Raw genomic sequence first — 14,061 nt, forward strand, 5'->3', positions numbered from 1 at the left:
GGGGCTTCGTTGCCTTTTCCTTTTTTTGTTAAACGTTTGGAGGAGGGAAGTGGGGGTCGGAGAAGAGCCGCCCACAGAGGGGACAAGGGGGACCAGGGCTCCCCGGCACCGGGTCCAGGATGGACGTGGCGGACCCGCAGCAGCTGGGCATGTTCACGGAGGGCGAGCTGATGTCCGTGGGCATGGACACCTTCATCCACCGCATCGACTCCACGGAGGTCATCTACCAGCCCCGCCGCAAGCGGGCCAAACTCATCGGCAAGTACCTGATGGGGGACTTGCTGGGGGAGGGCTCCTACGGCAAGGTGAAGGAGGTGCTGGACTCGGAGACGCTGTGCCGGAGGGCCGTCAAGATCCTCAAGAAGAAGAAGTTGCGGCGGATCCCCAACGGGGAGGCCAACGTGAAGAAGTAAGTGCGGCGTCGGGATCCTGCCCTCCGCGCTCCTCCCTCGTTCCTTCCTTCCTTCCTTCCCTCCTTCCTCTCTCCCTCCTCTCTCCCTCCTCCTGTTCCTTCCTTCTCTCCTCCCTCCTTTTCTCTTAAAGACCCGCGCTGCTAACAAGGATATGCCAGCACCCTATCCTCCCAGCGTAGGACAGTGTGGCTGGGAGCCCGCGGGAGGACCTTCCCTAAGTCAGAGTGGGTCCTGGAGACGGGCATGAGTTCCTGGGGTCCTCTAGGAGGACTCCTAACACGCCCGGTAGTCAGCCTCTTTGGGAAGGGAGCTTGCCTCTCTCCTCTGCCCAGTGCCCATGGCCCTGTAGCAGTCCACAGAACACAGGCACCCCGTGGAACCAGCTTGTGTTTATTTGGGCCCAGCGAGTTTGTGTGCTTGCCGCCAGCAGGTTTTCTGCGCAGTGTGTGGTGGTTACCAGGGCCAGGCTAAATGTGATTTGTTTATCCTGTCGGAGGGGAACCCTGTGGTTGCCAAAAATAATTGTTTGCACCAGCTTATCGGTCAGCGGGAGGGGAACCTAGCCCTTGTTGTTCGCCCAGGATGTGAGGCTGCAGGCCTGCTGACTCTGAGCTCTGGCCCCCGACCTGAGCACGGACCCTGAGCAGTGGTGGGCTTTCTGTTGTACTTTTTAAACAGATTCCACTAGGTGCCCAGCTGTCCCAGGGCTCCCGGTCAGGGACTGTGAAGAAGCAGCTCCTCCCCAGGGCTGCCACTGCTCCCCCTAGCTGGGGGTGGCCTCCTTATCTCTACGGAACACTGCTCCTCCTCCCCATCCTCTTAACTTCAGAACTACCCCCCACTCTCGCCAGCCCCCATTTCTAAGAAGGGGCCTTATCTGCTGGGCTGGGCTGCAGAGCTGGCGGGGACACCGTGCATGGTGGATGGTGACCTTGGACAGCAGTCCTGGGGAGGGCTGATCCCTGCTTGTGATCACGTCTTTGTCCCCATCATGTCAGTGGGGGGTGCCCAGCTGGGCTTTCACTCACTTTAACAGCCTTGTGGGCTGAAGATTGCAGTTGTGACCCACTGGAGACCTGCGTGTTTTCCACTAGGCTTTTTTAAAGCCTTGGCATTCAGCATGTGGACACCAATAAATGACACCAGGTGTCCTGGGGTTGAGTTAGGTCACTTGTCTGTAGGGTGTCTTTGGGGTGAAGAGGGTCTGAGGGATCAGGAGAGACACATCTGGTGCTCTTTCCAGGGGCCAGTGATGCCCTTCTCCCAGGAGTTTGAGATCTGAGCTTAAATGCTGCCATTGTTCCATTAAAACAGAAGCCTGTGAGTGTGGAGTGGGCCTATGGTTTGCCAGTCTGTCCTTGTTCTGGGAAGCCAAGGAGGTGCCAGTGTGGGCCATATTAGCTGGCTTCACCTGTCTGGGGAGTGTGGCACTGAGGGCTGGGGCCTCTGCACCTTGGAACTCCAGGAAACTGCCTGAAGCACTTGTCCCAGGGCCTGATACCCGTTGGCTGCAGGGGCCTGGGCCCGAGCCTGGCCCCCTCCCCTTAGTGGGAATCGTGTGCTGCCCTCTGGTCCTGCCTGTGTGGGGAGTGCCAGAGCGCCCCAGAGCACGCTGCACGCCACATGCCACACGCGTACCTTTCACTGTGCCATTTCTGCCTTTCCAGAGCCACCACGCAGGAGTGGGACTGATGTCGTGGGAGACAAAGGGCTCCCAGAAAGTTCCCTCTAGGTGTCTCCAGTGTAGCCCTCACTCCTCAGGGCTGGGCCCTTCTGGCCTTGTGTTGGGGTACTCGGGAGGAAGCCATCTGTGCGTTTCTGGGTCTTCAGGTATATGCCTGGCTGGTGGCAGTAGTTTTCAGTGTGTCAGTGGGCCACGCCCTCAGCACTGGAAGTAACTTGTTGGGTGGGTAAGGGCCAGGAGGTTCTGCCTGCAGCAGACCAAAGTTTGATGTGTCCAGGTGTGCAGTGTTGAGCAGTCACAGGCAAGGTCAGTTAGAGGGTGTGTCACTGCATACAGGGGCGTGGGGAGAAGACCTGGACCACACGTGTCTGAGCCCCTGGTTTCTTGACTGGCCACTGAAGGTCCAGAAAACATGAGCACCCAGAGCCATGGGGAAGAGCCTGAGGATGGCAGCGGAGGTGGCTGTTTGTGGGAAGAACAGGAGAGGGAATGAGGCTGGGCTCTCACGGAGGTCCCCCACACATGGCCCCTGACCCAGCTAGTCTCACAGCTGTAGACCCCAGCCTGGTGATGAGCTACTATCAGCCTGATGTGGGGGTATCCTAGGGGGGGAGCCCTTGGAATGCAGTGAAGGCCCTGTCTGTCCTGTCCTGGCCACCCCCTCACACACACTGGCCATGGACATCTGGCTTTAGAGGCTGGGTTTGCAACTGAGGCAGAAACTGCTGTGCCTCCTGACTGCAGCCCCATCAGAGCCACCCTGCTCTGGGAGCAAAGAGTGCAAGTGGGGCTTGCTCTGCACAGAGCTCTGGGAAGGAGAAGGACTGTCCTCTAGTCAGTGCTGTACCGCCAGCTGGCTGCAGGGAAAAAGGCCTCTTTGTCTGCAGGAAGCTCAATAAACTCTACTCAGATTGTCTCTCTCATGATGAAGTGTTCAGAACCTCACAGACATGCCTGGAAGTCCTGTCCCCCAGTTTGCGTTGAAAGCTTTTTCTTAGCGTACGATGTTGTGGATCTTTGCCAAGATGGTGGTCATGTAGATGGATGGAATTGGTCGGGTAGCCTGCCTTGCCTTCCCTCTTCCCTTCCCTCTTCCCTTCCCTGGAACCTGGAAGGCAGTTGTGGAACCTGTGCTTGGTCCACTCTGTGAGAACTACTATGCCAAAGTAGCAAAGTTTCAGAAAGTTTTAAAAAATGATTAAAAACTGGGGCACCTGGCTTTTAATCATGTTTTACCTGTGTTTTGTTTTGCTCCGGTGCTGGGGGTGGAGCCAGAGACCCATGCATGCCAGGCAAGCTCACCCCACACCATGTCTAGCCACAAGCAAGCTTTGATGAAAGGTAAAATTCTCCTGAGGATCATTTTAATATATTGTGTCCACTTGTTTTCACAGTGGGTGGTGGACTCCCACAGGTGGGTCACACAAGGACTGGGCAAGGACCCATGCAGTCTTCTCTCTGGGGGCAAGGGGCTCTGTGCAGGCAAAGACCACAATGAGTAGGTAATTCCTCCTTTTGTACAGGAAATGTGCTGTCTTTGCTGGATGGTAGTAGAGACCTCCAGCTTTGTGGGATGAGATAGCTTCTGAACCTTACCATCCCAATGTAGGGCAGCTAGGGACAAGGCAGGCCATGGCCCCACACCACTACACTTGTGGACAGTGAGATTACAGTTTTGTTTCATGTGATGTTGACGTGTGACACAGAGGGTAATTCTGTATGTTTCCCCCAAACTTTTTTTTTAGATTTTTTTTTCTGCTTTGTTCATGCTGACCCCGAAGGCCCCGGCTCATGAAGTGGTCCCTCCCACTTCAGCCTCTCAAGTATCTGGAACCACTCTGCGCCTGGCTCCCCTTCACCGTCTAGAGACATGTAAAAGTGACTACCATAGCTGTGGTGCAGAGGCAGGCAGTGCTGCTCGACGCCTCCCCTCCAGCCTAGCAGACCCCTTTGTCTGCAGGTCTTGGTTGGCTGTGTGACACCAGCTCCCACTGGCCTGTGCTCCCGATGTTCCAGTGCCATTGCATAGCCCAGGCTGGGTTCCACCGGTTACACCTTACAAGCAGGCACCAAGGTCTGCAGGCCTTACCACCAGGGGTGGGACTCGGAGCCAGAGGAAGCATGTATTTAATGAGGTACTGTTGACACCTCTTTGGGGCCTGGTCCCTCAGCCTGCCAGTGTGGTTGGTCATACTGCAGTGTTGCTCCGACCACCTGTCTGGGGCAAGGAAGCATCTGTAGTGTGGAGTCCTGTTTCTGTGGGACACAGTTGGGTGGGGGTGAGGATGGGGGTGAGGGGCACACCATGTGCTGCTGTTCATGTGTCTCGGGAGCTTCAGGCTGTAAGTGAGCACATTATCCCAAAGCACCTGTTGCCACTGCTGGAGCCCTGGGGGTGGGGGTGGGGGTGGGGGTAGTGGCTGGCCTCTCCCCAGGGCCAGCTGAAAATGCATGTGGGGGCATTTGAGTGCCTGACCTCCACGGGCAGGGCCCTCCCCTGAGGTTGGCTGGTGGATACTTGGATCTAGATGGTAAATAGCTAGGATTTTAGCAAGTTGGGAATCAGAGCCTTGGACTTTGTGGGCTTTCTACCAGAAAATTTGGAATGGACTTTAGGAGGCCCTGGAGTCTATGGAAGCTTGTGTCCCCACTGCCCTGTATTGGGAAGAGTGCCACTGCAATGCCCAGGTCAGCTGGCACCAGAGGGTACAGGGCCTCTGTACCTTCATGTGCCCCCATAGGCTTCTGCTTGATTTCTTCCCTACCAAGGGTGCCTCTGGAGTGAGGTGGAAACTAGGCCGGTCTGTTCGCCTCTCGGACAACTAGCGGAGGAAATGGGTTAATTGCCTGGGGGTCGGGTTGTGCCCTTAGCCATGTGGGGTGTGCAGCGGATTGGGCACCTCTGCCAGGCTGTGGCAGGTGTGAAAGGCGGGGAATGCTGATCCTTGTCGTGCAGCCTGGGGTGCCCACTGGAGGTACGTCTGGGAATCCAGCTTCAACTACTAGGAACCCAGTCCACCATATCCCTTGAATTGGACAGACTTCCTTCCTTCCTTCCTCCCTCCCTCCCTCCCTCCCTCCCTTCCTTCCTTTCTTATTTATATGCCATTATTTCACTTATTTATTTTTATGTGGTGCTGAGGATTGAACCCAGGGTCTTGCACGTGTGAGGCAAGTGTTCTACCGCTGAGCCACCACCCCAGCCCCAGGACTTTCTTTTCTTAAACAGCTTTTTATTTATTTATTTTGGTACTGGGGATTGAACTCAGGGGCACTTGGCCACTGAGCAACACCCCAGTCCTATTTTGTATTTTATTTAGAGAGTCGCACTGAGTTGCCTAGCACCTTACTATTGCTGAGGCTGGCTTTGAACTCGTGATCCTCCTGTTTCAGCGTCCGGAGCCGCTAGGATCACAGGTGTTTACCTGTTCACCTTGCCTGGCTAACTTCTTTTTTCAATACTTTTGGTTTACTTATTTATTATGTGGTGCTGAGGAACAAACCCAGTGCCTCACTCACATAGGCTAGGCAAGTGCTCTACCACTGAACTATAACCCAACCTCTTTAAATAATTTTATTGGGTTAGGGTTAGGGTTTATTGGCATAATTCACATATTATAAAACAAGTCCACCTTTTTATTTATTAATTTTTTGCAGTTTTGAATATTAAATCCAGGGATGCTCTACCACTGACCTACACCTGTAGTATGCTGCCGAGAATCGAACCCAGTGCCTCACATGTGCTAGGCAACTACTCTACTACAGAGCTGCAACCCTAGCTGCACCCCCCAGTTCTTTTTATTGTGTATTTTATTTATTTATTTATTTTAAAGAGAGAGAATTTTTTTAATATTTTTTAATTTTCGGCGGATACAACATCTTTGTTGGTATGTGGTGCTGAGGATGGAACCTGGGCCCCACGCATGCCAGGCGAGCGCGCTACCGCTTGAGTCACATCCCCAGCCCCTTATTTTTTATTTTGAGGCAGGGTCTTGCTAAGTTGTTCACACTGACCTTAAATTTGCATCTTCCTGCCTCAGCCTCCTGAATCTCTGGGATGACAGGTGAGGCCACCGGGCCCGGCTCGGTGGCACTTACTTAGTACATGGATAGAGTTGCACAGCCACCACTACTGTCTAGCTCCAGGATGTTACATGACCTTCACCCCTCAAAAGAGTCCTGTCTCCTTGGCAGCATAGGTAGGCTGAGGCAGGAGGATCACAAGTTCTCAGCTAGCCTGGGCAACTTAGCAAGACCTTGTCTTATGTAATAAAAAGGTCTGGGGATGTGGCTCAGTGGTAAAGTGCCTCTGGTTCAGTCCTCTGCACCAAAAAAAAACAAAACAAAAGCCCTGTCCCCATGAGCCCCATTCCCCAGCACCACAAGTTCACATCTGTCTCTGCACTCTCCTATCCTGAATGTGGGCTGTCACTGGGTCACACACTGTGGCCTTGTGTGTCTGATTCTCACACTGCATCTGTGTCACCTGGCTCTTGCCCTGCCCAAGGATGCTCCAGGTGTGTGTGGACCACGCTGTGTCCATTCATCCCTTGGTGGACACCCTGACTTTTCTCACCCTTTGGTGATTGTGGACTGTCTGTCATGAATGTGTGTCCTGGTGTTGATATGGAGTTGTGCTCTTCACCAGCTTCCTCTCCTAGTCCCCTCACACACCTCGGAGAGCCTTTACTGATTGATTTGTTTGTTGGTGCTGGGGTGAAACCCAGGGTCTCGTGCTTGTTGAGCTGTACCCCTCAGGGTGGGCTTTTCTTTTAAAGCATCAGTAGAGACTCAGCTGAAGTCTGGAGATTTTTCTCAGTGCCCATCAGCAGTGCTGTAACCACCTCTGGTGTACCCCTGGGAGCCTCCTCTTGCTTCTGGGCCTGAGAGAGGGTGTCTGGGACTGTAGGTGACCTCTTTTGCTTGCATGCTGGGCGTGGCCACGGGCCTGGCCTGGGTCTCCCCTGTGACCAGCTCTGGAGGCAGCTGCTTCCGGTTCCTCTCTTCCTCTGTCATCTCAGATGGCTTTCACAGCCCTCCTTCCTAGTTCCTTTTCTGGTTAATCAAGTCAGTTGGCCACCCTCTTTGGGCAGCAGGGGCAGGCTTCTGGGGGCAGCAGCCAGGCAGGTTGCTCCTGGTGGACGGAAGGTGCTGCTTCCTTTGCTCAGGAACACTTCCTGCATCTCTGTCGAGTGTGGAGCTGCTGCTTTAAATATCACTTTTCTTTTTCCTTTTCTCTTTTCCTTTCCTTATCTGTGGAAAACACTGAGAATGGCAGGTGGGGCAGGCGGGCTCCTCCTGCTGCGGAGTTTTCACTGTGCAGTTAGGACGATCCTGAGCTGATCTGCCTAACCCCACGTAGTTACCCTGTCTTCACTTTGGCACACTTGTGTATCTTCTCACTTCTTTTCAAGTTGGACATGGTTTTTCTTTTTTTTTTTTTCATATATACATATATATGTATATATAAGTGGTTGGTGAACCTTTATTTTATTTATTCATATGTGGTGCTGAGAATCAAACCCAAGACCTCACACGTACTAGGCAAGTGCTCTACCACTAATCTTCAACCCCAGATCTCTATTTTTTTCTTGGTACAAATAACGTGGCTTATATATGGACACAGAATGTTTTGGTCCCCTTAATTAGAGCGTACTTATGTACACTATACCTATAGAAAGAGTATTTATTTATTTATAGTTTTGAGACAGAATCTCACTAAATTGCCTGGGTTGGCCTTGAACTTGAGAACCTCCTGCCTCCACCACACCCACATGAATTCATTCCTCTTGATCCTGATAATTGCACAATTTGATCCTGATAATTGCACAATTTGTTTTCTAAGTTTTTAAGGAGTTTTTCTATCAAGTAATTTCTTTTTGGGATACCACTGAGTCATATCACCAACGCTTTTTTGAATTTATTTAGAGACAGGGATTCAGCCTCACTGTTCCTGAGGCTGGCTTTGAATGTGATCCTCCTGCCTCAGTTTCCGGAGCCACTGGATTACAGGCATGTGCCACTGTGCCTGGCTCTCCCAAGTAATTTCTTTCTTTCTTTCTTTTTTTATTTTGTGGTGCTTGGGATATCGAACCCAGGGCCTTGTGCATGCAAGGCAAGCACTCTACCAATTGAGCTATATCCCCAGCCCATTTTCTTAATTTAAATTTAAAATTATCTAAGCCAGGTGAAGGGATGTACACCTGTCATCCCAGCAACTCAAGAGGCTGGGGCAAGAGGACGGAAAGTTCAAGGCCAACCTGGGAAACTTAGTGAAATCCTGTTTCAAAATACAAAGGGCTTGGGGGTATGCTTTCCCAACATGCTTGAGCCCCTGGTCTCCATCCCCAGCACTGCACAAACAAAATATTGTCTCTTTGGAAAAGTTTCCTATGTTGCTTTTTTCAGTTGAGGTTTTTGGGTTTTTTTAGTCCATTTTTTTTCTAGTCCAGTTTTTTAAATAGTTTTTTAGTTGTTGATGGACCTTATTTTATTCATTTATTCATATGTGGTGCTGAGAATTGAATCCAGTGCCTCACCCATGCAAGGCAAGAACTCTACCACTGAGACACAACTCAGTCCCAAAGTCCATTATTTAAAAAAAAAAAATTTAAGGCATTGATGGACTTTAATTTTATTCATTTATTTATTTATATGCAGTGCTGAGGATTGACCCAGTGGCTCACACATGCTCAGTAAGTGCTCTACCACTGAGCCACAACCCCAGCTGCTCTAGTTCATTTTTTAAAATTGATTTATTCCATCAACCTGTTAGGAAGTCACCTCAGGAAGACAGGTAAGGAATCAGCAGCCAGCCTCAGTAGGGTGTTAAGTGGAGGGCTGCAGAGAATCTGAACAGCGCCAGAGGTTCTGGTCCGTCCTTGCTCGGATGTCCTCAGTGGCATGATTCTTAAGATCTTTCCCAATAGTCGAAAGTCTGCTGCTGTGTGACTTCTGGACCAAAACAGGTCACAGAACCAGTCTATTGCCTTTCCTGCTGTGAAATGATTGCCACTTTTTTTGTACTTGGGACTGAACCCAGAGGCATGCTGGTAAGGGCTCATCGCCCAGCATGCTCCTGCACGAGTGGAGCACTTCTCCAGAGATGTGCCCGTGCCTAGTGCCTACCTGAGCCCCAGTTAGACGCCGCCCCTTGGTGGCCCCACTAGGACCTCAGGGAGAGTTGGTTTGTGGAGTGAATGGCAGGTGCTGGAGAATTCTGAGAGAAGGCAGCTCTGCACTGCATCTGGGATGCCTGTGGCTTGTGGCTGTGGCAGCTGGTGACATGGACACTATGCCCTAGACCCTAAGAAAGAGCTGCAGCTCACTGCCCTCAAAGGCCTTGGGGGAGATGGGAAGCCCTGGGTCGGCTTGGCCCTCCATGCAGGGGTGTTGAAGTCTTCTGTAGAGAAGAGCCAGGAAGCCAGGGCTACTGTAGGAGTCCAGGTGGACAAAGTCCCAGAGTGGAAGGGGAGACTGGGCAGGTCCAGGTGCCCTGGGGCTGAGGGGTAGCAACTGTCACTCAGACGGATGTGTCCACTGGATGGGGGCAGAGACCATGGAACCAGAGGAGCGTTTGAAAACAGTGCTGTATGCGTGAGCAGTGGCTGGGTCTGGGGGTCAGCACTGGATGCCAGGCCAGGAAGGCCCTGGGGAGGACAGCACTGAGCCTCACCTGCTGTGGTGCTGCCCCAGGAGTAACTGGTGATGTCAGGACTGGGGTGCAGCTGGCATGCAGTGGAATAAGACCAGGGTCACTGCTCAGCACCTGTAGTTCCCAGAACACCCTACCCCAGAGGGCAAACTGACCTAGTGTCCATCATGGTACCAAAGGGAAAACCCTGTTAATTATTTGCAAAAAAGTGTTGAATCCATTTTTGGTTTTCAGTAGATGCCAGAATATACTCCTGATGTTGCAGACAGTATAAACCGGGGTCCAGCTCCTGGGCCTGACCACCTCAGCATGTGGGTTTCAATGTGGACAGCACCCTAGGGCCTTAGCAGGGCAAGTGATTGTGGATACTGGCACTCCACAAGAATTGGGCAGAATGCTTGACAGGGCAGGGTGCAGGATTGGGGTGACCACTTTTCTTCTCTGGTGGGTCTCTGGGCAGCCCCTGAGCTGTTGGGGACATTCCAGAGGGCCTGTGTTGACTTGGGAGTCAGAGGCCTCCAGCTCTCTGGTCTCTGAGGAGCAGGCACATGTGGAGCTGCATGCTGCGCACTTCCTTGGAGGGTGCTGGAGCCTGCTCCAGAGTCCCCTCCCTACCCTGTCCTGGTAGGAGACTGACCTCCCTCGATTCAGTGAGGGATGAGCAGCACAGAGTCACAGGATTGTTGCACTGGGGTGGGGACAAGGGCACCCAGGGGCAAGGGCGGCGGGGGGCAGGCTTTCCTGGAAGAGGCAGAACCTTGGGGGTGGGGGCCAGGCAAACTCAGGGGACACCCTCTCTTTTTTGTGTGTCATGCTTGGGCTTCCTAGTTGTTGTTGTTGTTTTTTTTTTCTTCCCCTTGTTGATTGATCTCTATTTTATTTATTTATACATGGTTCTGAGAATTGAACCCAGTGCCTCACGTGTGCCAGGCAAGTACGCTACTGCTGAGCCACAGTCCCAGCCCTTCCTACTTTTTTTTTTTTAAGAAATTTTTTTGGGCACTGGAGGTTGAATCCGGGGGCCCTCTACCACTGACTTACTCCAGCCCTTTTTATATTTTTTATGTTGAGACAGGGTCTTGCTAAGTTGCTGAGGTTGAGGTTGGCCTCTAACTTGGGATTCTCCTGCCTCAGCCTTCTGAGTCACTGGGATTTACAGGTGTGTGCTACCTCACCAGCAGGATTGAAGCTTATATACTACATATTATGAGTGTTGCCACAATCCAGTGTGAGAATCTTTTGTATGGAACAAAGAAAACTCCCATTCCTAAAAGCAGTCGTTCCCCCTGCCCCAATCCCCCCAGTCCTGCACTCATGTATGTTTCGACGCTGGGCCCTCCTGGCACTGGGCTCATACTGCGGCCTGTGTGTCTGGCTCTCACTGAGCAAGCACAAGGTCCTCAGGTCCATCCTCGCTGCAGCTGTCACTGTGCTGCCCTGGCTGAGGATGCTGTAGGTGTGGATGTGCCAACTGTGTGTCCCTTCACCCTCCTGTGTACTTGGGCTGCTCACCTTGTGTGTGCTATGAGTGTCCTGCATAGGTGCCTAGGAGGACGTTTGTGGTCCTTCTGGACAGCTGCTTGGTAGGGGTTCCCAGGTCGCCAGCTCACAGACCTGGGTAGGAGGCTCCTTGCTGGTCAGACTTGGTCTGCGGCAGTGGAGCAGTGCCAGGGTCTCTGCTGGAGGCTGGCCCTGCTGTGGGGGTCCACAGGCACGCTCATTCTGCCCATGCCTTCTTCTCTGGACCATCCTTCCACCTGGCTTGTCTGGGTGGTGTGCCCAGGGAGTGGACCTAGGGGGTTGTGGGTAGGATGCCTGGAGGTGTGGCCTTGTGGTACAAGGAGGGTTATGGAGCCAATGTGGCCCACCCCCAGCACACAGCAAGTGTGCGTGCACTGACATCAGCGAAGCACAACTATTATTCTTGAGTTGAAAAAGTCTGGCTGGAGCTGGGCACGGTTGTACACACCTATAATCCCAGCAACTCAGGAGGCTGAGGCAGGAGGATCACAAGTTCGAGGCCAGTCTCAGCAATTTAGTGAGGCCCTAAGCAATTTAACAAGACCCTGTCTCAAAAAATAAAAGGTCTGGGAATGTTGCTCAGTGGTTAAATGTCCCTGGGTTCAGTCCTGGCATCAGTAGGGGGTGGTCCTCTCACGCTGGTACCCTAGCAAACCTGACCATACATAGCAGTGGCAGCAAGACCTTCCCAGATGGCTCAACGTTGCTGGCCACTGGGCTGCCTCGGCAGACGTGTGGTCCCTGTGTGGAAGGTGTTCAGCCCAAGCCCTGGCCCTGAGGTGGCCCAGGGAGACCTGACCTGACTTCTGTAGCTGAGGGGCCTCCAGGAGAAGGGGCAAGGGGTGAGACGGCAGGCCTGGCGGTGGCCCTGCTGTGCTATTGTGGAGCCTGTGCTGACGGGCCAGGGTCACTGAGGTTGAGGCTTGCTGTCACCCGCCTTCTCACTCCAGGGAGATCCAGCTCCTGAGGCGTCTGCGGCACAGAAACGTCATCCAGCTGGTAGACGTGCTGTACAACGAGGAGAAGCAAAAGATATATCCTTTCTGCTGAGGGACTTTGGGGTGGGTGTCCTGTGTGCAGGCCCTTGAGAACGTTTTGACCCCACATCTTGGAGACCCTCCCTGGGGACAGTCCCTGGGGACAGCGCTGTCCCACAGTCCTGCCCCTGGGGCAGCAGCTGTACCATGTCCTTGTTCCATCAAGGTGTGTACTGCTGGCAGGTCCAGCACTGCCCTCTGGTGGCTCTTCTGAGGTCCTGCAGGGGTAGGGCCCCGGTGGACTCTGGTGATAGCCAGGACTCTGAGAGAGTGTAGGGACCTGTGCTCCTTGTTCCCTGCCCTAAGCATGGCTGTTCATCTTCATTAACTCAGTTACTCTGGGCCCGGGGTCTCTCTGGGGTGGAAGCTGCAGAGCCGTCCCTCCTGGCTGCTGCCCTGGTCTGGGGTGGGTGGGCCCTGCCCGTGAGCGTGTTTCCTTAGTGCCCCACGTATATGGTGATGGAGTACTGCGTGTGTGGCATGCAGGAGATGCTGGACAGTGTGCCCGAGAAGCGCTTCCCTGTGTGCCAAGCCCACGGGTGAGTGAGCTGTGGCAGAGCCCACCAGCAGTCCCAGCACACACAGGTCCAAGGCCTGGACCATCTAGTCCCATGTTCAAACTGAATTTCCTGATTACCACGGGAGTGAAAACCCAGGTTTTTAAAAAGTAGTTTTGGGGGCATGAGTGTGGTATCCACAGCCCAGCTGCTGCAGAACTGCCCATCATGGGGCCCTCCTGCTTATCAGAACTTGGGTTCCCACTCCTGAGGCCTGCAGCCCCTCCCCCTGGGAAGCACTGTGGCCTGGTTGGCCCTGCTAGGTGGCAGCAGTCAGAAGAGATCAAGGTTTGAGCAAGACTTTAGGGTCCGGGGAGCCTGGGATACCAGGGGCCAGCCAGGCCAGTGGGGTGAGCCTGGGGTCCTGGCCTGTGGGGGAGGTGGCACAGCCATGTGGGGCCCCAGTGGGCTCAGCTTCAGCCAGTGGTCTCTGAGGTTCCCTGGTCTGCTTGCCTGGACCCTGAGCAGCTATCCTGTAGCCTCTGGTCTCTGCGAGCCTCCTGGACTGCACAGATCTCGTCCTGGGTGGTCCTGGTGCACCAGTGGAAAGTCAGGAGGCCGCAGCTAAGACATGTGCCTCCCTGGCAGGTACTTCTGCCAGCTCATCGACGGACTGGAGTACCTGCACAGCCAGGGTATCGTGCACAAGGACATCAAACCCGGTAATCTGCTGCTCACCACCAGTGGCACACTCAAGATCTCTGACCTGGGTGTCGCGGAGGTAGGCGCCTGTTTCCGCGAGGAGAGTCGGGGTGTGGGTTCCTCCCCTGGCACTCCCTGAGGGCCACGTGGCACTGCTGCAGGCCCTGCACCCTTTTGCTGCGGATGACACTTGCCGGACAAGCCAGGGCTCCCCAGCATTCCAGCCACCTGAAATTGCCAATGGCCTGGACACCTTCTCTGGCTTCAAGGTGGACATCTGGTCAGCTGGAGTCACACTGTAAGTGCCCTGGACTCTAGTCCCACCCTGAACATGCAGTGTGTACAGCGTTGAGGGGCTATAGTGATTCTCTGGCACCCACAGGCCCTGTTAGGCATAGGGTGTGGCTGTAAGTCCAGACCCTCACACCTCCAGACAGGTCACCTATCCCACATTCCCTTTCTCACAGTGTGCAGTCACTGGGTTCTGGTATGTCCAGAGTGGCTCGTCCCCATCTCTAGCTAATTCCTAATGCTCACATCACCCCAGAGGGAG

At 53.6% G+C, this 14,061-nt stretch overlaps 1 protein-coding gene across 6 annotated transcripts in view; it reads left to right on the top strand.

Moving 5' to 3' along the window:
- Stk11 (serine/threonine kinase 11) overlaps positions 1-14,061 on the top strand; it is a 21,206-nt gene continuing 7,145 nt past the window's right edge. The window contains exons 1-5 of one of the 6 annotated variants that reach the window (XM_078032518.1): positions 3-409; positions 12,223-12,306; positions 12,759-12,848; positions 13,455-13,587; positions 13,670-13,806. In XM_078032518.1, the coding sequence (XP_077888644.1) occupies positions 120-409; positions 12,223-12,306; positions 12,759-12,848; positions 13,455-13,587; positions 13,670-13,806 (734 nt within the window). In that variant the 5' untranslated portion in view covers positions 3-119. Of the gene's footprint in view, positions 410-3,896; positions 4,233-12,222; positions 12,307-12,758; positions 12,849-13,454; positions 13,588-13,669; positions 13,807-14,061 lie in introns of those variants that run through there. The other 5 variants (XM_013361472.4, XM_021730819.3, XM_005331960.4 and 2 more) reach the window with 5 other exon arrangements.

Source organism: Ictidomys tridecemlineatus, chromosome 2 (assembly GCF_052094955.1).
Source record: "Ictidomys tridecemlineatus isolate mIctTri1 chromosome 2, mIctTri1.hap1, whole genome shotgun sequence".
NCBI classification, from domain to species: domain Eukaryota; kingdom Metazoa; phylum Chordata; class Mammalia; order Rodentia; family Sciuridae; genus Ictidomys; species Ictidomys tridecemlineatus.